The 24,627-nt window shown below is 52.6% G+C and overlaps 3 protein-coding genes across 7 annotated transcripts; 2 read left to right on the top strand and 1 right to left on the bottom strand.

Moving 5' to 3' along the window:
- Positions 1-1,609: 1,609 nt before the first annotated feature.
- On the bottom strand, positions 1,610-24,627 carry IL11RA (interleukin 11 receptor subunit alpha). Of its 5 annotated transcripts, none has more exons than XM_054509266.2 (13): positions 24,416-24,520; positions 21,301-21,400; positions 20,953-21,013; positions 20,018-20,187; positions 19,769-19,883; positions 19,584-19,616; positions 19,332-19,498; positions 18,424-18,587; positions 17,492-17,633; positions 17,038-17,157; positions 16,832-16,928; positions 16,496-16,578; positions 1,610-1,868 (listed from the first exon to the last, which is right to left on the bottom strand). In XM_054509266.2, exons 2-13 carry the CDS (start codon positions 21,398-21,400, stop codon positions 1,762-1,764), a joined length of 1,359 nt encoding a protein of 452 aa, XP_054365241.1. In that variant the 5' UTR covers positions 24,416-24,520; the 3' UTR covers positions 1,610-1,761. The 5 variants fall into 5 exon arrangements, with proteins under 5 accessions (XP_054365241.1, XP_054365242.1, XP_054365240.1 ...); XM_054509267.2 differs by having other exon boundaries at positions 24,293-24,421; XM_054509265.2 differs by lacking the exon at positions 24,416-24,520 and adding an exon at positions 22,635-22,785.
- Positions 10,965-11,954, top strand: LOC123849742 (uncharacterized). Its single transcript, XM_045882595.3, has 4 exons — positions 10,965-11,015; positions 11,312-11,379; positions 11,611-11,670; positions 11,792-11,954. Exons 2-4 carry the CDS (start codon positions 11,333-11,335, stop codon positions 11,946-11,948), a joined length of 264 nt encoding a protein of 87 aa, XP_045738551.1. The 5' UTR covers positions 10,965-11,015; positions 11,312-11,332; the 3' UTR covers positions 11,949-11,954.
- CCL27 (C-C motif chemokine ligand 27) lies at positions 14,144-15,458 on the top strand. The gene is made up of 3 exons (XM_045882594.3): positions 14,144-14,832; positions 14,976-15,108; positions 15,303-15,458. The coding sequence occupies exons 1-3, from the start codon at positions 14,763-14,765 to the stop codon at positions 15,448-15,450; spliced, it is 351 nt and encodes a 116-aa protein (XP_045738550.1). The 5' UTR covers positions 14,144-14,762; the 3' UTR covers positions 15,451-15,458.

The following is a 24,627-nucleotide window of genomic DNA, read 5'->3' as shown; positions in this document are numbered from 1 at the left end:
TTCTTCTTCTAGTTTGTTATAATCTCATCTCTACTCTACAATACCTGGTTACCACCAACAACACACCTGATGGGTCAGGATAGGCTAGGTTATGTTGCAATAACAGATGACACCAATCTGAGTACCTTAACACAACAAAACTCTATTCCCCATGTATACCGAGCCTGCTATGGGTCTAGGCGGGTCCTTAGCACAGCTGGTTTCCATGTGGTGGCTCAACGTTCTAGGCTGCCTTGATCTTTTGGCATGCTCCTTCATCTCAACACATGTTTCCATGATCACTGCAGCCAGGAAAGACAGTCAGGGGATCTCTTGTTTAAACACTTCTATCCATAAACGACACATGCCATTTCCATACGCATTTCATTGGCCAAAGTGTGTCATACAACCATGCTTAACTTTTATTAAAAAGATTTTATTTTGGGGGCGCCTGGGTGGCTCAGTCGTTAAGCGTCTGCTATCCGCTCAGGTCATGATCCCGGGGTGCTGGGATCGAGCCCCATGTCCGGCTCCCTGCTCAGCGGGAAGCCTGCTTCTCCCTCTCCCACTCCCCCTGCTTGTGTTCCCTCTCTTGCTGTCTCTCTCTCTGTCAAAAAATAAATAAAATCTTTAAAAAATAATACTAATCCTATTTTTAAAAGATCTTATTTTGATAAAGAGAGAGAGCGTGCAAGAGAGCATGAGCAGGGGGATGGGCAGAGGGAAAGGGTCAAGCAGACTCCCTGCTGAGCAGGCAGCCTGACTCAGGGCTTGATCCCAGGACCCCTGGGATCATGACCTGAGCCGAAGGCAGATGCTTAATCAACTCAGCCACCCAGGTGCCCCCAATCATACTTAACTTTAAGGGAGCGACTGCCAGGAGGAGAAGTAAATCAGCATCTTGGTGAGTAGTAATAATACCACCACAAAAATCTATCTTCAAGAACGGAATAGGGACACCTGGGTGACTCCGTCGGTTAAGCGTCTACCTTTGGCTCAGGTCATGATCCCAGGGTACTGGGACCAAGCGCCACCCCCTCTTCACCCTGGGCTCAGCAGGGAGTCAGCTTCTCCCTCTCCCTCTGCCCCTCCCCCCAATCATGTGCATGTGCTCTCTCTCAAATAAATAACGAAAATCTTAAAAAAAAAAAAAAAAGATGGAATAAAGGAGGATGATAGAAAAAGTCTTCAGTTAAAGAAAGAGGGCCATTTCAAAACCAGGAGGAAAATACGGTTAGAAGCTATAGTCTGGAGTTAAGAAACTAGCCCTGGGGCTTAACTAGCATTTATTAGGTACTTCCTTCTCATACTGGTTTTCTATTGCTATATAACAAATCACCACACATTTAGGAGCTTCGAAAAATCCAAATTTATTATTTCACAGTTTCTGTGGGTCAAGGGTCCAGGTCCATGTTGACCGGGTCCTCTCTGCTCAGGGTCTCACCAGGCTGAACTTAGGCCTCCGCCAGGGCTGCAGTTTCATCTCAGAGTCAGCGTCCGCTTTCAAACTCACCGGGTGTTGGCAGTTAGGCTTGCAGGACTGAGGCCCTGAGCTCCTATAGCTGCCTGCCACGTGGCCCTCTCTACAACATGGCGGTTTGCTTCTTCAAAGCCAGCATGAGAGCATCTGCTGCTGCTGCCTTCTCTTTCTTTACTCCTTTCTTTCTTTTTTTTAAAGTAAACTCTACGCCACACATGGCGCTTGAACTCACGACTCCAAGGTCAAGAGTCACGTGCTCGGGATGCGTGCGCGGCTCAGTCAGTTAAGGGTCTGCCTTCAGCTCAGGTCATGATCCCAGAGTCCTGGAATGAGTCCCACATCGGGCTTCTCTGCTCTGCGGGGAGTCTGCTTCTCCCTCTGCCTGCCGCTCCCCGCTTGTGCTCTCGTTCTGTCAAATAATAAATAAAATATGTTTTTAAAAAAGAGTCACATGCTCTCCTGAGTCAGCCAGGCACCCCCCCCCCTTTTTTTTTTAAGAGAGAGAGAGAGAGATTGAGCACATGAGTTGGCGGGGGGTGGGGGGAGGGAAACAGAGGGAGAGAGAGTATCCTAAGCAGGCTTCAGGTCCAGCATGGAGCCCGGCTGCAGGGCTCTATCTAACAACCCTGAAATCATGACTTGAGCTGAAATCAAGAGCCGGATGCTTAACCAACTGAGCCACCAGGTGCCCCAAAACACCCCCTTTTTAAGTTTTCTTTTTTTTTAAGGCTGCTCTTTATTTCTTATCTCTAAACACTTTTTTAAGGGGCTCACCTGATTAGGTCAGGCCCATCCAAGGTCATCTCCCTTTTGATGAACTCAAAGTCAACTGATTAGGGACCTTAATCACATCTGCAAAATCCCTCTATTTTGTCATTTATCATAACCTAATCCCATATTAGGAATATCCCATAAGGATATTCCATCATATTTACAGGTCAAGAGGTTAAGGTGATCTCAAATCAAGGAGATACAGGGCATACACACCAGGAGCAGGAATTTTAGAATTATGTTCACCACACTTCCCCTGTGACTCATTCCCTCTACCTCCAACTGGCACTTCACCTGGTTGACATTCTGTAACTGCAAAGAGACTCAACCCTTCACACTCAAGGGATACTAGACTCTAGTGGTCCTGCCTGATTAAGGTCACAAGGATTTTCCATTAACTTTGACCACTAAGCATGGCATCACCAGGAGGAAGTGCCCCAAGTACCACAGGTATTACCCACAAACACATAGCCTCTCTCACCACTTGCCCTTGCCCTTCCTCACCCACATTGGGATTAATCCCAAACCCCTGTTCTTCCTCTGAGCCTCTTTGCTTACTGTTCATTCTACCTGGAATGTCCTCTCTCCTGCCTCACCCATACTCGAGGCTCTGCAGAGATCCCTCCTCCATGTAGCCTCCTCTGCCTTCTCTCTGACCCCCCAGAGTTCTTCATCTCCAGCCACATAAATCACTTTCTATTTTGGATTCAGGGGCCCCTGTTTCCTGCACTTCTCCCAGCAAGGAACCCTGGGGCCTGGAGTAGCCCAAATTGCAGGAAATGGAGAGGGGATGTTCAGAAAATCCTGGCAGTGGTGTTATTTCAAGCTCAGAGGGCAGGAGGCAGGAAAGGGGGGTGTACTATTGCTCAAGACTTCTCCCCATCCTGATGTCCTGTCACCTCTGGAAGTCCTATGCAATGTTCTACCTACACCCTGGAGTGAAGGGCCAAGCTCTGCCCCTCTGGCTGGGCCAGGACCCTCTGGATATGGACAGAAGGTTTAGAAAAGGATGGGGTGTGAAGCAGACCCCTTCCTACGATCAGGGACTTTCAGGGGTTGAGTCATTTGGTTTCTTGCTCATTTCCAGCTCCTTTCTGGAAGAAGACGGCCCAGCCTCCCCAGGCCAAAGCCCCCACTTCACAGGCCAGGAGCCACACATTTTCACTTTCTGCATACACTAGACGCCCTCTATAGGCCCCATGAGGTTGAGAGCCCAAGCCGGAAGCCTCATATCTCCTTTTCCCTATGCAATAGATGCTCCCTGCAGGCCCTGTAAGGTTGGGGATCACAAACGATGGACTGAACAGCAACCAGAATACACACCCACATACAAACAAGTGCTGACACCCTCACCCAGTTACATATGTCCTACTCACACACACATACACAGCCAATCGCTCATATACATCAAAGGACACACCACAGACATTTAATCTTATAATCACAATATGGACACAAGGGCATATCAGACACACATGATTCGTGCACGTGTCATGGACACACAGACACACAAACACACATGGACAAAATCTTTTGTCCTAGAGAGGAGTATTTGTTTGGAAGAAATAGGTTGAAAAGCCACCTGGGGAACAGGTGACATCCTGAGTGATATAAAAGGAGGCTGAACTGCTTCTAGGTCTAATAGTGCTTGTTGAGTGGAGAGCCCTTTGTTTTGCCGGGTACTAGAATGGTTTTAGGTTTGGAACAGCGCAGAAAAGAGTTGGGGTATAGCTATTAAAAAGAGAAATTTGGAGTTTGCAAGAGCTTAATCTATATAATTTGTATGAAAGCTCATTCTTAGAAGCTGGACTCTTGAACTCAGCAAGCTAGGTTGAACTGTCCTCGCTGCATCCAGGATACCATAAAGAGAAGTCTCCTGATACCGGCAATACAAGGTGGGTGATAAATGAGAACAGGGCTGGACCTAACCTTCACTGAGTTCCCACTGTCAGTGAGGCACATGTACTACTCACAGGATATACATTATTTCTATTTTAGAGGTGAAGAAACTCTCATCTCTTCCCTCATTTGGCCAAGGTCACAAAGCCAGATTCAAACACAAGAGTTTGAATATTAAAATCTTGTTGTTTTCCTTCATTGGTAATGACAAATGCAAGGCATACATGCTCCCACTCCCAGCTCATGTTCCCAAAAATATTGATCCGGACCAAGGACTGGCAAACTATGGCCCATGGGAGAGATCCAGCCTGCCACCTGTTTTTGTAAATAAAGTTTTATTGGAAGGCAGCCATGCCTGTTCATTTATATATTGTCTGTGGTTGCTTTGGGGCTACAACAGCAAAGATCAGTAGTCACTATAGAGACAGTATAGCCAGTAAAACCCTAAATATTTACTATCTGGCCCCTTACAGAAAAAGTTTGCCAACCCCTGATTCAAACCCGGCCTCAGAACTGGAGTTAGCAAGTGAGACAAGGCTTATTGCCTTCAGAGTCTTAGCCCTGAAGAGTAGTCAAGTAAATAAATGAATGGGATAGAGCACAGATGAATGAACAGGTGGATGGATTTTATAGGTAGTGTATCAGAGTTTGCTCCAAATACCAATGTTCTGCCATTTATAAGCTGGGAAACTTTGGAAAAATTTCTGGGTCTTAGGTTCCTCATCTGTAAAATGGGAATAATAGTAATTATTATTCAGAGCTCTTCCCATTGCAAATGACAAAAACCCAACTTAAAGTAGCTTAAGCAAAAAGTTAAAATTGTATCACATAAATAGGTCCATTAAAAATAGATTTTAGGGGCACCTGCATGACTCAGTCGGGTAAGCATCTGACTCCTGATTTTGGCTCAGGTCACGATCTCAGGATTGTGAGATCAAGCCCCACATTGGACTCCACAGCTGGGCATGGAGCCTGCTTAGGAGTCTCTCTCTCCCGCTCCCTCTGCCCATCCCCCCAGCCACGTTCTCTCTCCCTCTCTCTCAAAAAAATTTTTTTAAATAGATTTTAGTCTACTTCTGCCCTAGGTGTCCAAATGATGTTAACTCCATCTTTTAACTTATAATTCTTTTTAGGGAGTTTCATTCCTCTTGTAGATAGCAGGAAATATGGACCCTGGAAGCCTCAAGTCTACATTTTTATAGTAAGCTATCTAAAACAGAGGCCCTCTGGGGTGCCTGGCTGGCTCAGGTGGTAGAGCAGGTGACTCTTGATCTCAGAGTTGTGAGTTTGAGCCTTTTGTTGGGTGTAGAGATTACTTAAGAATAAAATATTTTTAAAAATAGGGGCACCTAGGTTAAGTGTCTGCCTTTGGCTCAAGTCATGATCCCAGGGTCCTGGGATTGAGTCCCGAGTCGGGCTCCTTGCTCAATGGGGAGTCTGCTTCTCCCTCTAACCCTTCCCCCTGCTTGTGATCTCTCTCTCTCTCTCACGCTCTCTCAAATAAATAGTTTTTAAAAAGTCTTTTTTTTTTAAAGATTTTATTTATTTGACAGAGAGAGACACAGCGAGAGAGGGAACACAAGCAGGGGGAGTGGGAGAGGGAGAAGCACACTTCCCGCGGAGCAGGGAGCCTGACATGGAACTCAATCCCAGGACCCTGGGATCATGATCTGGGCCGAAGGCAGACACTTAACGACTGAGCCACCCAGGCACCCCAAAAAGTCTTAAAAATATATATAAATAAGGGACAGCTTATTTATATAAGCTTTGACCCATAGACAAAGATGGGTGGACATGGACACATGGATGGCTGATAGAGAAGGCAGAAAAAACTGGGTCCACAGTTAAGTTTGTCACATCATATGCTCTAGGGCTGGAAAAGGAAACAGAGGAGCACTCTACAATTAGTCTCTTAGGAGAGGTCTCCTCCTCTGGTCTGTCTCTTGGGCCTCTTATCGGGTGAGGAAAGCACTTGCTCCCCTCCCTCCTACCTAGTTTCCTTGTCTCTGTAAGCTGACCAGCCCCTCTGCTCAGAAATTCTCTCTCCATCACCACGATAGGGAAAGCATGGTAGAAGGGGTATTCTAGGCCAGGTTCCCCTCAAGCTATTCCTCTGACTCAGCTTGGGGCATAGGAAAATGGGTCAACAGGGGAAAGGGTCAGTGCTGGCTGGGTCAGGAGGGTGAAGCCCTAGATCCTCAGATGTGAGATACAGGAATTGGATCTGCTTCCAAAATTTCCCTTTAGCGATACTTGTCTGAGGGAAGACCAGGTCTCAAATGACAGATACATAGGCACTGTCATGGGCCTAGGGAGACTTGGTGAACCTGAGAAGGGAACTTCTCCAGTTTTTTGTTTTTTAAAGACTTTTTCTTGAGTGAATGAGAAAGAGAGCGTGCACACGAGCAGGAGTAGAAGCAGAGGCAGAGGGAACAGACTCCCCAACAAGCAGGGAGCCCGACCCATCCGGGGTTCAATTCCAGGACCCCGGGATCATGACCTGAGCCTAAGGCACATGCTTAACTGAGCCACCCAGGTGCCTCCACCTTCTCCAGTTTTCTTGCTACTTGTCATTGTTCTAGGGAATCTGGGGAACCACCTGGCTTCCACTTTTCCCACTCCTCCCATCCCCGGGTATCTTTTTTTTTAAGATTTTATTTATTTAGGGCGCCTGGGTGGCTCAGTCATTAAGCATCTGCCTTCGGCTCAGGTCATGATCCCAGGGTCCTGGGATTGAGTCCCGCATCGGGCTCCCTGCTCGGCAGGAAGCCTGCTTCTCCCTCTCCCACTCCCCATGCTTGTGTTCCTGCTCTAGCTATCTCTCTGTCAAAAAAAATAAATAAATAAAATCTTTAAAAAAAAAAGATTTTATTTATTTATTTGACAGAGCACAAGCAGGGGGAGCAATAGGCAGAGGGAGAAGCAGGCTTCCCACTGAGCAGGGAGCCTGACGTGGGACTCGATCCCAGGACTCTGGGACCATGACCTAAGCCGAAGGCAGATGCTTAACTGACTGAGCCACCCAGGTATCTTAGAACCCAGCCCCCCACCCCATTCCCAGGTATCTTAGAACCACAAAGAAGAGCTGAGGTGAGGAGAAGCCTCGGAGAGGTACTCCTTACTCTGACCTCTAATCTGGAACCAAGACTTGACCCCGAGCCTTGAGACTGATTGTTCAAATTCCTCCAGGAGAGGACACTGTAAACGTTCCCCTAAGGGTGACAGTGCCGACGCCCCCCTACACACACACCTTGCCTTGTCCAAACTGCTGATTTACTAAGATTCTCAGAGCTAAAAGATAAAGAATGGGAAATGGGCGTGGGAAGGCTACTAAGGAGTTATGAAAGGGATAGAAGTTTCTTCTAGAGACAGTGGGTAAAATATTCAATGGAGGGATGCCTGGGTGGCTCAGTTGTGGGCAACTGCCTTTGGCTCAGGTCATGATTCCAGGGTCTTGGGATTGAGCCCCACGTCGGGCTCCCTGCTCAGTGAGGAGTCTGCTTCTCCCTCTCTGCCATTCTGCCCCCGCCTCGCCCGCTTAATGTGCTCTCTAGCTCTGTCTCTGTCAAATAAATAAAATCTAAAAAAAAAAAAAAATTCATTGGAAAGGTATCCTACCAACTCATGTACTCCAATTCAATTCAGACACTAACCATTCAGCATCAGACTCCACAAGTTTAAGGGCACAGTCCCCAACATGTCTGCCCCCATTTGTGGGGTTCCCAGGCCATGTGCATTTCTGACCAACTGGCTACAAGCCCAGGGAGTTCCCAAGACCCCTCAGCTTCAATATTTCACTAGAAAGACTCATGAGAGTCAGGAGTGCTATACCTACAGTTTTTTTTTTATAAAGGATATAAATCAGGAACAGCCTAATGAAGACACAGAGGGCAAAGTCTGGGAAGGTCTCAAATGCAGAGCTTCATGCTCTAAACCCCATTGGGCACATCACCCTCCTGGCACATCAATGTGTTCACCAACCAGGAAGTTCTACAAGCTCTGGTGTCCAGAGTTTTTATTGAAATTTCATTATGTAGGCATGACTGAATTGGCTGAACTCAATCTCCAGTGCCCCTCCCACTCCAAGAGGATGGGCAGGCTCAAAGCCCTGACAATTCAGTGACATGGTTGGTTTTTCTTGTGACCATCCCCGAGATGATCCTAAGGCATCTCATCTCTTAGCATAAACTCAGGTGTGACCATCCAAGGGGCTCATAAATAACAAAGACATTCCTATTACTTGGGAAATTCAAAGATTTAAAGTCTCCTTTTCAGAAATCAGGGACAAAAACCAGTCAAATTCTTTATTACACAACAGAAAGGAAGAAATTTCTGGATATAAAAAATGAAGGCTTCAGGTGGCCATAAACAAGAGACAGCTACAGCCTCACACAGGCTCACATACACATCACAGAACCACCATGGACTCCCTCCCCCTCATCATCACTCTTCCGCTCAGTCTCTGCCATCCAGCACACAGTCTCATGCAGACTCCACACAAGCAGGACTTCTGCAACCCACACACTTGCTGCTTCCAAAGATTCTACCCATTTGTCCATCTCTCTCCGTCTTCCATGGCCTCCTGCACAGCACCACTCCTCTTCTCAGCATACTGATTTCATGGTCTCCCCTGGAAAGGGGAAGGGGTAAAATGGTAAGATGAGGGGCAGAGGAGGGATCAGGGAGTCTGGGAAGGAGACTGTGAGTTCAGGTCAACACCCAGGTCCGAGAGTGTACACGTGCCAAATGGGTGTGCCCTTGCGATTGTGTTCCTGTGTACTGTCGGTATACCCGTGCATCGTGCACCTTCCTGTGCAATCTATACATGGCCTTGTGTGCTGTGGGTGTGGCCACGTCCCAGGTGTGACCCGTGTGATATAGATGTGCCTGTGCCCCTGCTATTCCTGAATGTGCCAGTACCCAGATGGGTCCTGGGGCCTCTGGCTGCCCTTCTCTCTAGAGCCCCTATCTCCTTTAGCCTGGGTTTCCAGAGGAAGAAGAGGACAGTGCACGTGGATGGAAAAGAAAGGAACACTAGAGCTATGACACTGGGGATAGGCATCCTGAATTCTAGTCAGGGCTGTGGTCTTCCCACCTAAAAGTCCCTCAAGCCCTAACCCTTATACCCACCCCATCCCCACCTCTGAGTGATGCCAACAACTCTGAGGACTTTGTCTCTTGGTGAACCAACACCCAATTCCCAGGAACATTTTTGGTGCCTTTTTGTTCCTATCTCCTTCTCATTGATGGCTGTAGGGTACTGTTGTCTTGTGGGGGAGGGTGAAGAGTAACCAGACTCTTCCTCTCCCAATCACCTCCTCTGTCACCTGGGCTTCATCATCTTACTTCCCTTTTCCTTGCCAAGCTCCTCCCCACAAGGAAGCCCCTGAAACAGGTTTCCAGATGTGGTCCTCAGTTTCTGCTCCTCACACCAAGGCCTGCCAGGAAGCTGGGTTCCAGGATTGTTCCATTCCTTCTGATTCCAGGTTCACTGTGCTGAGAGGTAACCAGTTCTATGCACCTCCAGACCAGCCCTGGGTGGACCGCATCATCCAGAGACTGCAGAAGAACTCTGCAAAGGCAAGCCCGGCCCTCCCCAGCCCTGCCTCCTCCCTCAGAGCCCCTGCCCAAGACCCTAACCCATGACCCTGCCTCTCCTTTCTCCCCTAGAACAAACGCCACAGTAGTTAGCCCCTGACAGCCCCGGAGGGAGCCCTGTGTCTGAGTGAAGGGATATGAGTCACTGCAGCCCTGGGGAACCAAGGATCAGAAGGGAGGACCAGGCCTCCAGCGACTCTGCACCAGACCTGACCCAGCCGGGACAGGGCCTGGAGTGTGAGTGTGAGTGTGAGTGTGAGCAGGGGTGAGTGTGGCGTAGCAGGAGTGCAGCTTCTCCTCCACATTCAGACCACAATGCTTCCAATAAAGCTCAACTGGTACCCACAGATCTGTCTGCAATCTTGTTTGTGGCCCAGGCAGGGAAAGAGAGGTATGAGAGGGAGAAAGAAGGTGGGATGGGGGGAAAGAGTAGTGTACCCATTTGCCGCACTTCAGCCTGAGGGAACTTTCACTTCACTTATTTCTGGTCACTCCCCTACAATCCAGCCAGAAGGCTCTCTTCCTCCCTCCCCAGACTAACTGGGGCAGCTATTTCCAACCTCCAACACTGGGTTAATTGCGCTTTCTAGGCTCTACTGCAGCACCCTCTACTGCCTCCAACCAGTGTGCTGTGTTTACTGTAATAATCTGGCTTCTCTACTGCTATATACCTATTCCTAGCCTGATATATTTGCTGATTGAATGACTGTGGGAACAAAAATCACAGGAAAATAAATTTCAGCTCAGAGAGGAAGGGCTGTGACCCTCTGGCCATTAAGTGACTTGGCCAAAGCCACTCACACATCAAGTACTTCTGTAGTCTGCTCCATCTAGGCTAGGACCGCTCTGGAGACCTATTCCTCCCCAGACCAGAGTCATACAAGTGGCATCAGGGCAGAGGGCAAAGAAAAGTAGACTGGGAAAACAGTACTGGATAGCGTCCCAAAGCTCCTATCTTGCTGCCTGGGGCTGAGGTCCCCAGGGAGAGAGCTCCAAAATCTGACTCTACCCCCACAAAAGAGGGTCCCGTGCTCCGTCCGCATCCTAGTTAATAGGGCCTGACTCCGCCCCTTTAGTGATAGATGGACCCTGGCCCCACCTCCAGCGTGACACTTTGACTCCTCCTCCTCTGAAGAAACGCTCAGACTTCGCCTCTTCCGGGTAATAGGCAAGCCCCACCCCTGGAGCGCGACGGAGTCCCTATGACGTAACGGTAACGGTCTGTTTCCGGGGTGGAGCCAGAGAGGGCGGGAGTTTAGGCTGCACCGACCCCTCAGCCCCCCTCCAGGTGATCCCAACCCCCGAAATCCTCACCCAGGGCCCCAAATATCCCAGGTCCATGACCGCAAAGCCTTTCGCCTTGACCCCCTGAATGCCCCAGGCCCCCGAGGTGACCGACCTCCTATATCCTTAACGTCTGGTGCCTCCCAATTCTGCAATCCTACCCTGTCCCAATGTGGCAGTTGAGGCTTCCCGGGGGCACCTGCCTCAGATTACCTGAGAACAGGCCAGACTGGCCCCGAGAATGACAAAGAAGGGGACCTAGGGTTGGGGTATCCTTGATCCAATCATGCCGCTCCCCAGGAGACGTTCGGAGCCCAGGACATGTCGGGATTGAGGAGATACGAGGTGGCGCTGGAGGCGGAGGAGGAGTGAGTGGAGGCGGGTTCTGCGGAGGAGGAACCTAGCCGCTCGGGGGTGGGGGGAGGGCGCGAGTTCTCTGCGGGCGGGAGGCGTGGAGCCCCTCAGGGGGCGTGGGCTGCGGAGGGAACCGCCTCTAAAGGGCGGGGCGGAGCCTTCAAGAGAGGGGCGAGGCGTCTGAGCGGCGGAGACTGTGGGGTCAGCCCCGCCCCGCCCGGCCCGGCTCGGCCTTCTCTCCGCAGGATCTACTGGGGTTGCTTCTACTTTTTCCCCTGGCTGCGCATGTGGCGGAGGGACAGGAGGTGAGGGGGCTGCGACACCGCGGACCCGCCCGGGGCACACGAGGCTCAGCCTCAGGAGGATGGATGGGGGGAATCCGGGAGTCCCCTCCCTGCCTCATGCCACTGTCGGGTTGCCCCACAGCTCGGCGCATCCCCGGGAGCAGAAGCTGGAGCCTCTACGAGGCCTGATGAGCTGTCTGTCAAGCGGCCTGGGCCCTGCCCCCCAGCGCTCGGGTCGCGGCCTCCCCCGCCGCACCCCCACCGCCACTGCCCAGCCAGCCGGTGCATTAAAGATTTAAACCGAAGCCACCGTGCTGCCCTCCTGACTCTGCCGCCGCTGCCTCCATTCAGGCTGGGAGCCCCTCTACACGCCTGCTTTTCGTTACTGACAGGGCCTCCCTCCCTGATAGGGTGCCCTTCCATGTCCAGGCCCCCGTTATTACTAAGGATCCCTCCTCAGTGTCAGGCCTCCCATTACTGTCATTGACTGCCCTCCGCCACCTAACCCCCCCCCCCGCCCCCACTTCGCTGTAAATAGCCTATATGCTGGGAACTAAGTAGCCCTGTCCGGGTCTTCCTCCCAGCTTATCTCCACATTGATGTGTTCCACCTTCCTCCTAGACAGGACTTTGCCAGGTATCTGGAGAATCCTCTTCTTCTGAGAGTGAATCTAAACTATTGTAAGCCCAGAGTTGTAGGAAGTAGGCTGTGAGAGGAGGGGAAGATTCCTAGACACTGACTCCCGCAGCCTGCCAGAGGGGAGTGACTTGGGACTGTTGGAGATCTTTCCTACAATTAATACCACAACTTCTGGCTCCCCCAGTCTTTTCTCAGGTTTAAAGATACTTGGCATCAGCTTACCTAGCAGTTCTTGCTCTGTCCCTAGGAGAACCCAAAGGCCACGGCTCCCTGCCACCCCTGTCTTGTTCCCCTAGTTGACCTGAAACCCTCTAGCTCCTGAAGTACTGAGGGTGAGGGACTCCTGGTGGGCCTGCTTTCAGTAAAGGACTAGGCCCAGCACCAGAAAAGTTACCCGAAGATTAAGTTAAAGAGACAACCCAATTTATGGGTTGGGGCAAAGCTAACTTTCAGCCTGGGGCTGCCCCCGCCACAGCAGATTGTGGCTGGGGAGAAGACTTGGCCCTATCTTTGGAATAGCCAAAGGGGAGAGATGGGTGCATACCTGGAAGAAGTCATTTCTTGCCTTTCCAGGTAGCTAGACCAATTGGTCCAGGAAAGACCACAAAGTATGTGGCAGACAACCAGCTGATGGAGATCTGTGATAAGTAAATGGCACGCCAAGAGCTGCACCCAAGCTCTGGGGCACAAGTCCAAACTGGAGGGTGGGAGAGAGACCCAAGGCCTCTGGTACTAGCAGTCAAGATGGGTGACCTCTGGGTTGTGGCCACCTTCAAGAACGGACCCAGGCTCCTGAGCCATTTCCTCAGAATGTCTACATCAAGAACCCTGTCAAAAGTGGAGTGCCCTGTCCAGCCCTGGGCCTACACCTCAGCAGGACACTGTCAGAATTCCTGAGTATCCACAAGACAAACTCCAGGAAAGGGCCTTCAAGCCTCACCCTGGACAGGAAGGAGGAGAAACTTGAGTTGTTCAGCATGGGAGGGGGGCGAGTTCTTACTCTTGGAACTGATGGTTTCAGCAGCCCTGCAGCAGAAAGATGCCCAGGACAGGTTTGAGTCCCTATCCCAAGAGAAGGCCTGCCCCTTAGAGAATAGCTGGCCACAGAGCAGAAGGCTGCAGAAGGCACCCTTACAACAACCAGATAAGGTCTGGATTACTGGGTTATGATTCAGTTTATGTTTCAAATACAGAGCAAGACTTGAGGATTGAAATCCCCAGACCAGGAGTGGGAAATTCTTCAAGGTGCCAGAGGCAGTAAACTTAGCGGCTTGCCCCCACCATAGGCAGTCCCCAGCTTCCTGGAAAGGACAAGAGGAGGAGGAGGATTTTTGCTTTAGGGGGTAAGGGGAAGAAGGGAGTGGGGGCTGGGAATGGGATTAGGAGATAAGAGACAGGAAGGAGAGGAGAGGTTGGGGCTTTAGCAAGAGGATGGGATGCAGAATGTATAAGGGTTGGGTGGGGGGTGGGGGGGTGTATTACCGGACCTGGGTGGGCAGCAGGGAAAGGCTGGAATTTGAACAAAAGAGAGGTAATTGAGCTCTTGAGTCTGATGTCTCAATAAGCCAGGATTGATTCTGGAAGCCCCAGGCCCCTGCTGGCAAGAGGCTGGCATTTCTGGGACAGGACCAGGCAAAAACAGGAAGGTAAGATTTCTTGGGTCTTTTTCCTGTTTGACAGCAGCAACCTGGCACCAAAGAACTTTATCTTCTTTCATCTTCCCACCTTATCCACCCCATCCTTCCTCCCTGCCTCATCTCCCTGGGGAAAGCAGCCCCCACCTTAGCATCCCAGAGGTACCCCAATAGCACCGAGCTTCTCACTCTGGTTGTTACTGTCCCAGCCAAGACTCATCCTCAGCCAGAAGAGCTTGCTTTAGGGATCCATACTCATCAGTTTTTCCTGGTAAGACAGGCAGGCTAGGGCAGGAAGTAGAGAGGGGAAGATGAAGGCAAGTTGGTGCTGGCCTTCCCTCTGCTCCCACCCCGCCCACAATTCCCCTATCAGAATTTGTCTGTGCTCATATGATTGTGATTGAATGATTGTGAAGACACAACTATGTGGGAATGGGACTTTGAGTACAACTGGCGCTGTGTGATTCTGACTTTGGTTGTCTGACTGTGTAAGGTTGACTGAGTGATTGAGGTGTGACTGAATGTGACTGTGGGTATGTGAGTGTGAATGTCCATCACTGGATGCCACTGTGGATACTTAGGTGCCCTTACTCATCACTGTACCATCAGTCTTCACATCATGCACTACCCCTCTCTCCAGCTTCTCTGTCCAGGGCTTAGAAGCCATGGGAAATGGCAGCCCTAGAAGAGGAAGGGGTCTGTGGCAATTAGGGCCCAGGAATGTCACAGGATGAGCAATTCGTCTTCACCTGCCTCTGACTCACCTGGTGCCCCAGGTAAAAGGCACCCAGATAAAAGGTAGGGGAGAAGGAGGAGAGAGAAGTATCCAGGCTGAGCAGCATGAAGGGGCCCTCGTCCACAAGCAGCCTCCTGCTGCTACTGTTGCTGCTGAGCCCAGACCCTGGAGCAGGTGAGTGCTTGGGGGTCTAGAAGGTGAGGGATTTGGGTGAATGGGATGGAGGGAAAGGGACCCAGGAAGTCCATCCTCCAGCTGTCTGATGAAAGGGTTTTGGGTCAGGAGCCCTCTGAACACATGGCCCCACTGTCTCCTAGCACTGCCACTGCCAATCAGCAATACCTGCTGTACTCAGCTCTACCGCCAGCCGCTCTCGAACAAGCTCCTGAGGAGGGTCATCCGGGTGGAGGTGCAGGAAGCTGATGGGGACTGTCACCTCCAGGCCTTCGTGTGAGCTCTGACCCTCCCCCTCATACTGACCCCTGAGTCTGACCTCAGTCTTAACCCCTGATGCTGATCCCAACCCCAACCCCAATTGCTAATTCTGAGGCTGACTCAAGTTTTCATCTAGCCTCTGCCCTAACCCCTGGACCCTAACCTCATCCCCAAGCTATGACTATGGCTTTGGACCTTTCCTTTCCCAGGCTTCACCTGTCTCGACGCAGTGTCTGCATCCACCCTCAGAACCGCAGCCTGGCTCGGTGGTTTGAGCGCCAAGGGAGGAGGCTCCAGGGGACTCTGCCTAACCTGAATTTGGGGCTGATAGGGGAAATGGACCAGGGCCCCCAGTAGCCGAAACAATAAAGCAGCATTGGACAACAGTCTCTGACTGTGGTTTCCAAGTTCTATGCATTCTCCTGTGAGCCCTGAATCTGAAGCTGGGAGACATGTCAATAAACAGAAGAACCTCCTCATTCTCTTTATTCACATCTTCACAAACCCCTCCAGGGGCAAGGCCAAGCGCCAAGGAGCCACAAATACTCCCCAGGCACCTACATGCATACATTTAGAGAACACATGTTCCCTACCTCACATACACATGGGCACACATGGACACAAACATACATATCTACACACATTCCTCAGGTGGACCTCCAATTCTGAGATGAAATGAGAGGTCCAGCACCTTTCAGCTGGCAAGTTTGGAACAGAGTCTGACAGAACTGGGCTCCAAACCGAACCTCCAGCTGAGACCACTCCCCGCCCTCCTGCCTCCATGGGGATCTACTAGCCTGCCTGGGTTCTATCTGTCTGTCCATCCACACCAGCAAGACAGAATTATAGGTGAATCAGCTGAAGCCCTCCTGGGTCATCTACAGGTTTGGGGCTCCTAGAAGAAGCAGGAGGCAAATCAAGGGAGATAATAGGGACTAGATTTTGGCCCAGACACCCTGAGAATGAGTGAGGGGACCCAGCTCTGAGCCCAACACCAGGCATGAATAGAGGAGCCCAGCTCTGATTGAACCCCAACACCCTGAAGATGAAGTATTCCTAGTTCTGGGCCCAGATACACCAAGAGTAAGGGAGGGGACCCAACTCTGATCCAAGACAGCCCCAGAGTCAGGATAGACCTCCAGCTCTGAGCTTAACACCCTGAAAATGAGGGGGGCCCATCTAGGAACCCCAATACCATGTGAGAGAAGGAAAAGAGACCCAACTCTGAGCCCAAGGACTCAAGAATGAAAGGTCCATCCCTGAGCTCAGACATCATATGAATGAGGTGACCCAACTCTGATTCCCAACACCCTTACGATGACTAGAGCACCTGGCTCTTAATCCAGACACTCAAAACGAGGGTACACATCCTGAATCCAAACCTCCTAGATGTCCTACTCACCTGGAAGCTTGTCCACTGGAATCACTGGAGCCAAGAACCCAGGCTTTTGGGGTCCATCCTTCCCAGCTGGTCTCAGTCTCAGCCTGGAGCACAAAAAGGTAGCTGTCTCCCTGACAATTTGTACATCTCTGTCTCCTCCAAAACAGTGTATTAGTAAACGGTCAGGAGAGAAATCAGTGAAAATAATGAAGTGGGGATTGGAGGGAGAAGGGGGGAGTTGTTCCAGAATCAGAAAGTTTCACTGGGAAATCATGAAGGGTGGGAATGGGTGTGGTCTGTGGGTATCAGAGCATCTGCGTGGGATCAGAATTTGAGGGGCCGTTGGCAGTTACTTACCAGAGTCCCAGTGCCAGGGCCCCAGCTGCCAGTCCCAGGAAAGAGAAGATCCCCAAAGATGCCAGCACTGCTACCTGTTCCAGGGGGTCTCTGTGGTCTGAGGGGAAGGGTCGCATGCCACTGTGAGAGCGAGGCTGCCTGACCAAACCCTTTCTCTCCGGGGCTTTCCCGTCCTATACAACCTTTGTTCACCTGCCCAAGCTTACCAAGTGGCCGTGGGTCTGGCAGGAGGGAGGGCCTGGGGGGAGCAGGGCTGTCTGCCTGAGGCTCCTCCTCTAGCTGCTTCTGTGGCTGTCCGCCAGCTGGTATCTCCTCTGGTAGGAGCCCTGAAGGGAGGCAAGACCTGAGGAGACCTGTCCACACGGGGTGGGGGTGGAAGACGGGGCCTGCCAGGGGACGCCAGGGCCTGGCTTGGACACGGGGTGCCCAGGAGGTGGAAGCTGAAAGGGTAGAGCCAGCTTCTGGGGGCCTAATGGAGGTGGAGGCCGAGGGGCAGGGCTTAAGCTGGGGCGGGGCTGCGGACAACCAAGGCTGAAGACTGGGACCTCAACGGCCACGCCTGTGTGGCAGGACATGTACATGCAGCCCACTCGCACACCCATCCGGCCAACAGATGCAGTGGGCGGGCCCACTGCCCGTGCCCTGGGCTCAGTCTCTCACCGGTGCTCGGAGTCCCCCAGGCCTCAGGACTCCAGGCACTCCAGGTGCCAGCGTCCAGAAAGTCCCGGGCACTGACCCGTACAGCGTGGGGCAGCCCAGCCACAGCATCCGTGATCACCTCCTCCAATCCAGCCGGCTCCACCTGGGAATGAAGATGGTTCCTTGGCCCGTTATCCAGGTTGTAAATGCCAAGCCTACCTGCCCCCAACCTTCATTAGCAAAGAGCACCCCTTCCTCCAGTCCCGTCCCTGTCAGGGCCTCACGTCGGGAGGCTGGTGGTTTCAGGTGTACACCTAGTGTTTGGAAGACAAAAGTGCATGACGGTTGCACAGACAGGCTGTGCCATCAGACTGCCTGGGTTCACATCTTTGCTGTAACACTTACTGAGTGACCTTGGGCCACTCTGTGCCTTGGTCCCTTCATTTGTAAAATAGAGGTGATGATACCTGAATGAGATAATGCAAGTAAAATGTGTAGGACGGTGCCTGGCAGGCAGGTGGTGCTCAATAAATATCGGGCATTATCTGAGGTTGCTGCTCCCCAGACTTGATGCTAGCCCATCTTTAACATCTTCAGGGGTAGAAATTCACTACTGTCCTCATCTGGGTATATGAATGTTTACGGGAGAATGTGCCTCTGGGTGAAAGGTACTCCTTTTCCTAGAAAAGTCATTTGTAAAAAGCCACTCCTGTCTTCCCACAGATGGGCAGACATCAGAGTTACAGCCCCACAGGGCAGAGGCTAGGCCTACCAGGCCCTGCTGCAACCCCAGCACCCAGCACAAAGACTCGCCCATGGAGAGCACTCTACTGGAGGAGGTGACAGGGCTTTGGTGACCTGCCAGTGTGCCAGAAAGCCAGGCAGAATAACCAGGAACATGAAACCAGAGGCAGAAGCCATAGCCCCAGATTGGGACACATTCCAGGCCTCACCGTGGACCAGGCTGGATGCTGCGCTGGACGGTACTGCAGTCGGAACTTGAGCAGAAAGTGGGGCTGGCGGGGCCAGGAGGCAGGGTACATCCAGCTGGCATGCAGGCGGCGGGGATAGCCAGGAACCGACTCGACGCGAAGCCCTTGGGGAGGGTCAGGGCGCACTGAGGGTGGTGGAGACACAAAGTCAGGACAGGCGACAGGTACCCATCTCTTCCCCACCACCTCCCAAGGGAAGGTGGGTATATGCCTAAAGGTACCTGAGGGAGGCACTTCCAAGGGGTTTGGGGAAATCTTAAGCTTGATCATCCTTTGGATCATCCTTTGGATCCTCAGGACTTGTCTGTCAACCTTATTATAAAATGAGCTAGGGCGCCTGGGTGGCTCAGCCGGTTGGGCGTCCCACTCTTGGTTTCGGCTCGGGTCATGATATCAGGGTCGTGGGATTGGGCCCACGTTGGGCTCTGTGCTCAGCATGGAGTCTGCCTGTCCCTCTCTAGCCCTTAGCTAGAGCTTTAGTTCCCCCCTCCCACATACGGATCAAAAGGAAAGAGGGGCCAGCAAGGGCTTACACTGGGCAGGAAGGACATGAGACACGGCTGCCTTCAGCACAGGCCCTAGAAGCAGGAGCAGCTCTGGGGCTAGGCACCCAGGAAGGACTTGTGGGCTAGGCACCCAGGAAGGGGTAGTGGCAGCAGCCTCCAGAGGCTGAGGTAACCCTGCCTCCTAGGCTCTGATCTCTTTGGCTTCTTAGTCTCCACAGTAGCTATCTGTGTGCTAAAATGAGGTCTCTGTCAGAAGGGAACTGTTTGGCAGGTGGAGGTTCCATGTTGGGATATCTGTACCCTGGAGTCCATTCGGGGTCTCTGAGGTGGGGATCTGAGGGAGCAGTAGGAACAGGTACTCACAGATGCTCTGCAAGCTCACGTCCAGCAAGCGTGTGCTGGCCCCCAGGGGGTTCACCTCAGTCACATTTATTCGGTACTGGCTCCAGAACTCGGCCCCATGGACTACACAGCGGGCAGCCCCTGGGGGATCCTGGGGGCATGGCCAGGGTCCTGTGGATGGACTCATCCTAGGAAGGAGGATGTGGTCTTGGGCTCTGGAAGTGCTCATTGCGGGATCTAGCTGGAGCCCCCAGCCTCTCCCTTATGTCCTACCTCAGGCCATCAGCTCCTGGTACAGTCTTCTTCCTGGCAGGGAGGGGGCCATCTGAGGTCAGGAAGGAAAAGAGGATCCTCCCTCTCTCTGAGGCCTTCCTCAGGACCTCCTTCACTGCCTCCCACACCCACATTGTGCCTACACACCCAAATGTATAGGCATACACACCCAATTATGCACACACCTGTAGGAGGTGAGGTAGCGGGTGGGTAAACCGCTGACCTGACTGGGACTCCAAGTGCAGGAAAAGTTCTCATAGTCAGCTGCTTGGCAGGAGACAACAGGGCGGGCTGGGGGGTCTAGAGGAAGAAGGTGCAACTGGAATCTGAGAAGTCCCAGGTCCTTCCCATCCTAGAGGGCTTACTCAGGGCCTGGATTTCCTCAGGAGCCCCTTGCCTCATCACTGCCACCCAATACTCCCTCCCCAACTCACAGCCCAGCTGTAGGGTCACAATGCCCCCGAGTACACCATCCAGGGTCCGGCAGATGTAGGTGCCTTCGTCAGTGCTGTCTGCCCGGGCCAACACCAGCTCATGTCCTAGCCCAGAGTCAGGTCCCTGGAGCAGCCTTGTCTCCCCGTCCCGAAACCAGGACACCGGGGCCCTGGGGGTGAGATGAGGTGATGATAGAGGGAAGATTTAAAGTGTAAGCCATGCCACAGCTCTCCACTGGCTTCTCACTGTGCTTGCAATAAAACCCAGAGTCCTTTAAGTCCTTTAAGTCCAGGGGCTTACAAAGCCCCTGGTGATCTAGCCCTTGCCTTCGTTTCCTTCTTCAGCTCCTCCCTCTCTCCCCCTCACCCAGTACACTCCAGTCACATTGATCTTCTTTCTGTTCAAGAGTACTGAGCTCATTCACACCTCAGGGCATTTGCACTAGCTGTTCCCTCTGTCAGGAATGCCTGTACCCCAACCTGTGCATGGCTGCCTCTTTCCTGACCTTTAGAAATTAGCTTCAATGTCACCTCCTCAGAGAAGTCTTCCCTGATTACCAAGAAAAAGTAACCAATCAGTTATCCTCTTCCACATCACTTCCTTTTGATTTTCTGCCCTGCAGGTACCACTCCCTGGCAAGATTCATATTTGCTCATATCTGTCTGCCCTATTAGAATGTAACCTCTGCAAGGGCAGGCATCTTGCCAGGCTTATGCCCTGCTAGATCCCAAAGCCTAGGATAAACCAGGGACTTAGCTGGTGCTCAATACATGTTGGTTAAAATTTTCTGTTGAATAAGGATGGTTTGAGGGTTAGGATAGCTAGAGAGATGAGGATTATAGACACAGGGGGCAAGGATGGGAGGGGCACAAGGACTGGACCGAGTCAAGAAAGGGTCATGAGTGTCAGCCCAATGGGCAGGTGGGGCACTTACCCAGCAGTCACTCCAGGGCAACACAGTGTCATGGACCTGCCAGGCTGCCCATACTGGAACCCTGTGGAGGGCACTTCTGAGGAAAGGCTCTCCCTTTCCTTTTCTCCCATCCCAGCCCCCACTCAGCACAACAGCATAAGTGGCAAACTTTTAAGCCCTGGGTGGGGTCACTGGGTCAAAGCATCATGTTATAATCTAGAGACAGAGGTCAGAAGACAGGGTAGAGAAGGAATCTTGCCAGGTTGGATGTCAGGGGTTGGGAGTCACAGATTAGGCATGGAAAGGGTCCACAGTGAGGGTGGCAAGTCACAAGTCAGAGTTAGAGTCATATAGCCGGATTCTTCTCACCTGGGGGGCCCCAGGCCTGGGGACAGGGAGAGGCGGCGGACACTAGGGCTATAGCCACAGCCAGCAGGACCCTGCTCAACCCTGAGCAGCTGCTGCTCATCTGTGGGGAGAGAGGCAGGGTCAGCAATCCCCCATTCCCAGATGGGAGACTAAAGCCTGCCTCCTCCTCTTCTAAACTGAGACTTTCTAGGAAGAAAACTGGTACCAAATGGGGTAAGGATATCAGAAAATATCTGGGGATCTGATCTAAGGTTCCCTTTTCCACCATACACTCAGTGCTGCATGGGCATACATGCAAACACACACACACACACACACACACACACACACACACCCTCCATCAAAGTCCTGGGCCTAGGGCCCAGAACAAAAGCCGGAGGCGACAGACTGCGCCAGCAGTCCCCCCCGCTCCACACACACACACACACACACACTCACACCACCCTTGGCACCCACCCCTGGCACCAAGTGCTGGCACCAGCCCAGTCATTCCCATTAACTCCTCCAACCCAGCTGTTGGGAATTCCAGCGTCCACTCCACCTGGCCCAGGGCTAGTCATTGCCTCTGGTTAACCTGAGACAGCCTTCATCAACCTTGGGTGGGGGGCTGTCAAGGTGGGTCGGAGCCCACGCTGTTTTCCTACCATGAGGCCTAGCCCTGCTCTGGCTACCAGGCCTCTTCTCTCTTGGGCCTGGCTCCTTGGGCCACTCATCTGGGCCTGACTCTGGAATCTTGCTGGTCTCGAGCCTGTGAGGCTGGATGGGGCTAGGGTGCAGGCTGAGGCTGCAGAGTTAAGCAGATCCAGATGCCTTGGCTGCTGCCAGAGGCTGGGGGTGGGCAAGGAGCCAGGGGATGGAGACAGGGTGTCGGGGAGTGGAGAGAAAGCTGAGAGGAGCAAGGAGCCTACAGGGAAAGGGGCCTGGGGTAGAGGCCACAGGACCAAGAGATGCTCCGAGATCAAGACTGGGAGGTAGTGGGAGTTCAGGGAGGCAAGGGCTGGGCTATGGCAGCAGGAACCAGAAAGGCAAAGGAGGTAACCACCGCTTGTGTATGGTAACCACCGCTTGTGGGAGTGCTGGGAGAGAGGGATTCTGGATAGGAGAAGAGCAGGATAAGAAAGGCAGTGGGGAAGTGGCCATGGGGATAGGAGAAGGAGCAGATAGGGAGAGGGCCCAGGCAGGCAAGGGCTCCAAAAGAGGAAGAGCACAGACCCCTCCCAAGTAGAGCAGAACAAGGGCCTCCATGTGTCTGTATCTCTCTGAATGTGTCTAGTTGCTCACACCCCCCCCAACCCCCACCCCAGCCACATTTACCCTGCTCAGCCCCGCCCTACCTCGGTGATCCCAGTGGCTGAGTGTCCATGGCCTCCAGGACTTCCACCAGCTACAGCACCCGTCTCAGCTCCACTCAGTTCTGGGACCCCAGAATCATCCCCTCCTTCCCCTTCCCTCCTCCGCCCCTCTGGGCCCTAGAGCTCAGCCGCCCTGAGCTAGGCCCCCACCTCCCTCTTTCCTCCTCCTTCCTCCCCTTTCGCCCCCCTCCCACCCGAGGCCCTGGGAAGGGAAGAGGCCTCCCCCCAGTCTGGAAAGGAAGCCACAGGCACAGCCACGGCCAGCAAGAGGGAAAGGAGGACTGCTCATGTCCCTGTCAGGGAGAGATTCCCTATGTTTTCACCCAGCCACATTCATGCCTGGACTCACTAAGCACAGTCAACAAAAAGACACTCCCTTGAACACACGTGGACATAACCAAATGAAAAATCAGACACAGACTCATGCCCCCACTCTTTTCACTCCCCAGCAAATATTTCCTTAGGGCATAGCTAGCCGTTTTTTGAGGGGAAGGGAGGCCCCAGGTTGGGGGGTATAAAGAAAATCCAGAGTCCAGTCCCTCCGCCCCTGGACGTTCCAGCCATTTCTCACCTCCCCCTCCACTCTTTGGGCCCCAGCATCAGGAAATGCCTTTGGTCCCTTGGTGCCAGATATACAAGACCCACGCTTACCCTCAGACACACACTCTCAGATATAGCCACTCACAGTCACACGGATACACTCAGACATCCTCACTCAGACTCCTACCCATACCCTCACACCACACACAGACACACAGACACACAGACACACAGACACTTAGCACTCTGCCCCTGGGATGGAGTCGCAGCATTCCCCAGAAGCAAATCCTCATAATGGTTTAAGTCACCTCTTCCAGGGTGCTCTTAGAATGGCAGATCCCACATCTCGTCACTGCTCCAGGCCCCCATGTAGCCAAAGAGACAAAGGTGAACAGGGGAGCTAGGCACAGGGGTACAGAGAGAGACAGAGATGTAGAGGATTTGAGAGGCAGATACACAGAGATACCTGGGGAGACAAAACTGTGGGAGACACAGATGACTGACAGCTCTAGGAAGACAGCAGTAGGGAGAGAAAAAGAAATAAAAGGAAACTGAGACAGGGAAACAGAAAATAAGCAGTAGACCAATGACAGGGATGCTAGAGCACAGAAAGGAAGGGAAGACAAGTGTGTTTCGGTGGGTCTGTCTTTGCTGGACATTAAGTAGAAAGGTCAGTCCCACTGGCTACTGAAGTTGGTCCCCGAGATACAACACAGCTCCACTCTCACACAGTCTGACACAGGACACAGGACACGCACATAACTCAAGTCTCTCACTCTCGCCCTGCCACGCTGAAGTCACACAATGGCACACGCAAACCCAGGCACCCACTCTCACACAGGCACACACAGTCTTAAACCCCACAGACCCCTTCCCCAAACCCAGTCCCCGTATGGTCACAGGCCCTCTCACACACAAGCACGCAACCCAGTCTCTCACCAAAAACTGCACATGGACGGAAACGCAGAATCCCACACTCGCACAGCCACACGCAGACTCAACCACATGCGCGCCGACACACGCAGTCGTATTAACTGACAGCTGCCCCAAGTGATCCTCAGTTTCAGGTCCACACACCGACGCCGTCACCCACAGCCTACCAGTCACACGCACACGCTGACAGTCCGTGCGCCAGTCCAGGCCCTTCAGATCGTACACCACCCTGCCCCGCCCTCTCCTGGCAAGCCTTCTCGGGGACTCCCGCCGGCCCCATCAGGCCTCACCTTCTGCGGCCTCCGCCGCCTGCGCCCTCCGCCCTCGCCCTCTGCCCCGGCCTCTACTCCCTCCCGCCCTGGGGCCCCCCGCAGAGGGGGCGGCTCCGCCCAGGCACCAATGGAAGGACTGGGGTGAAAAGGGAGGGGGGTCTGGGCCCATTGGAGCCTCCGACTGCCAATCACCTCCAGCCCACCTCTGCCGGACACTTCCTGTCCCGTCC

The sequence above is a fragment of the Mirounga angustirostris genome, unplaced genomic scaffold (assembly GCF_029215605.1).
Source record: "Mirounga angustirostris isolate CCGP_5_RB_7025 unplaced genomic scaffold, mMirAng1.0.hap1 SCAF_15, whole genome shotgun sequence".
NCBI lineage: Eukaryota > Metazoa > Chordata > Mammalia > Carnivora > Phocidae > Mirounga > Mirounga angustirostris.
The sequence above is the reverse complement of the archived record's forward strand: the minus strand, read 5'-3'. Positions and strand labels throughout refer to the sequence as shown.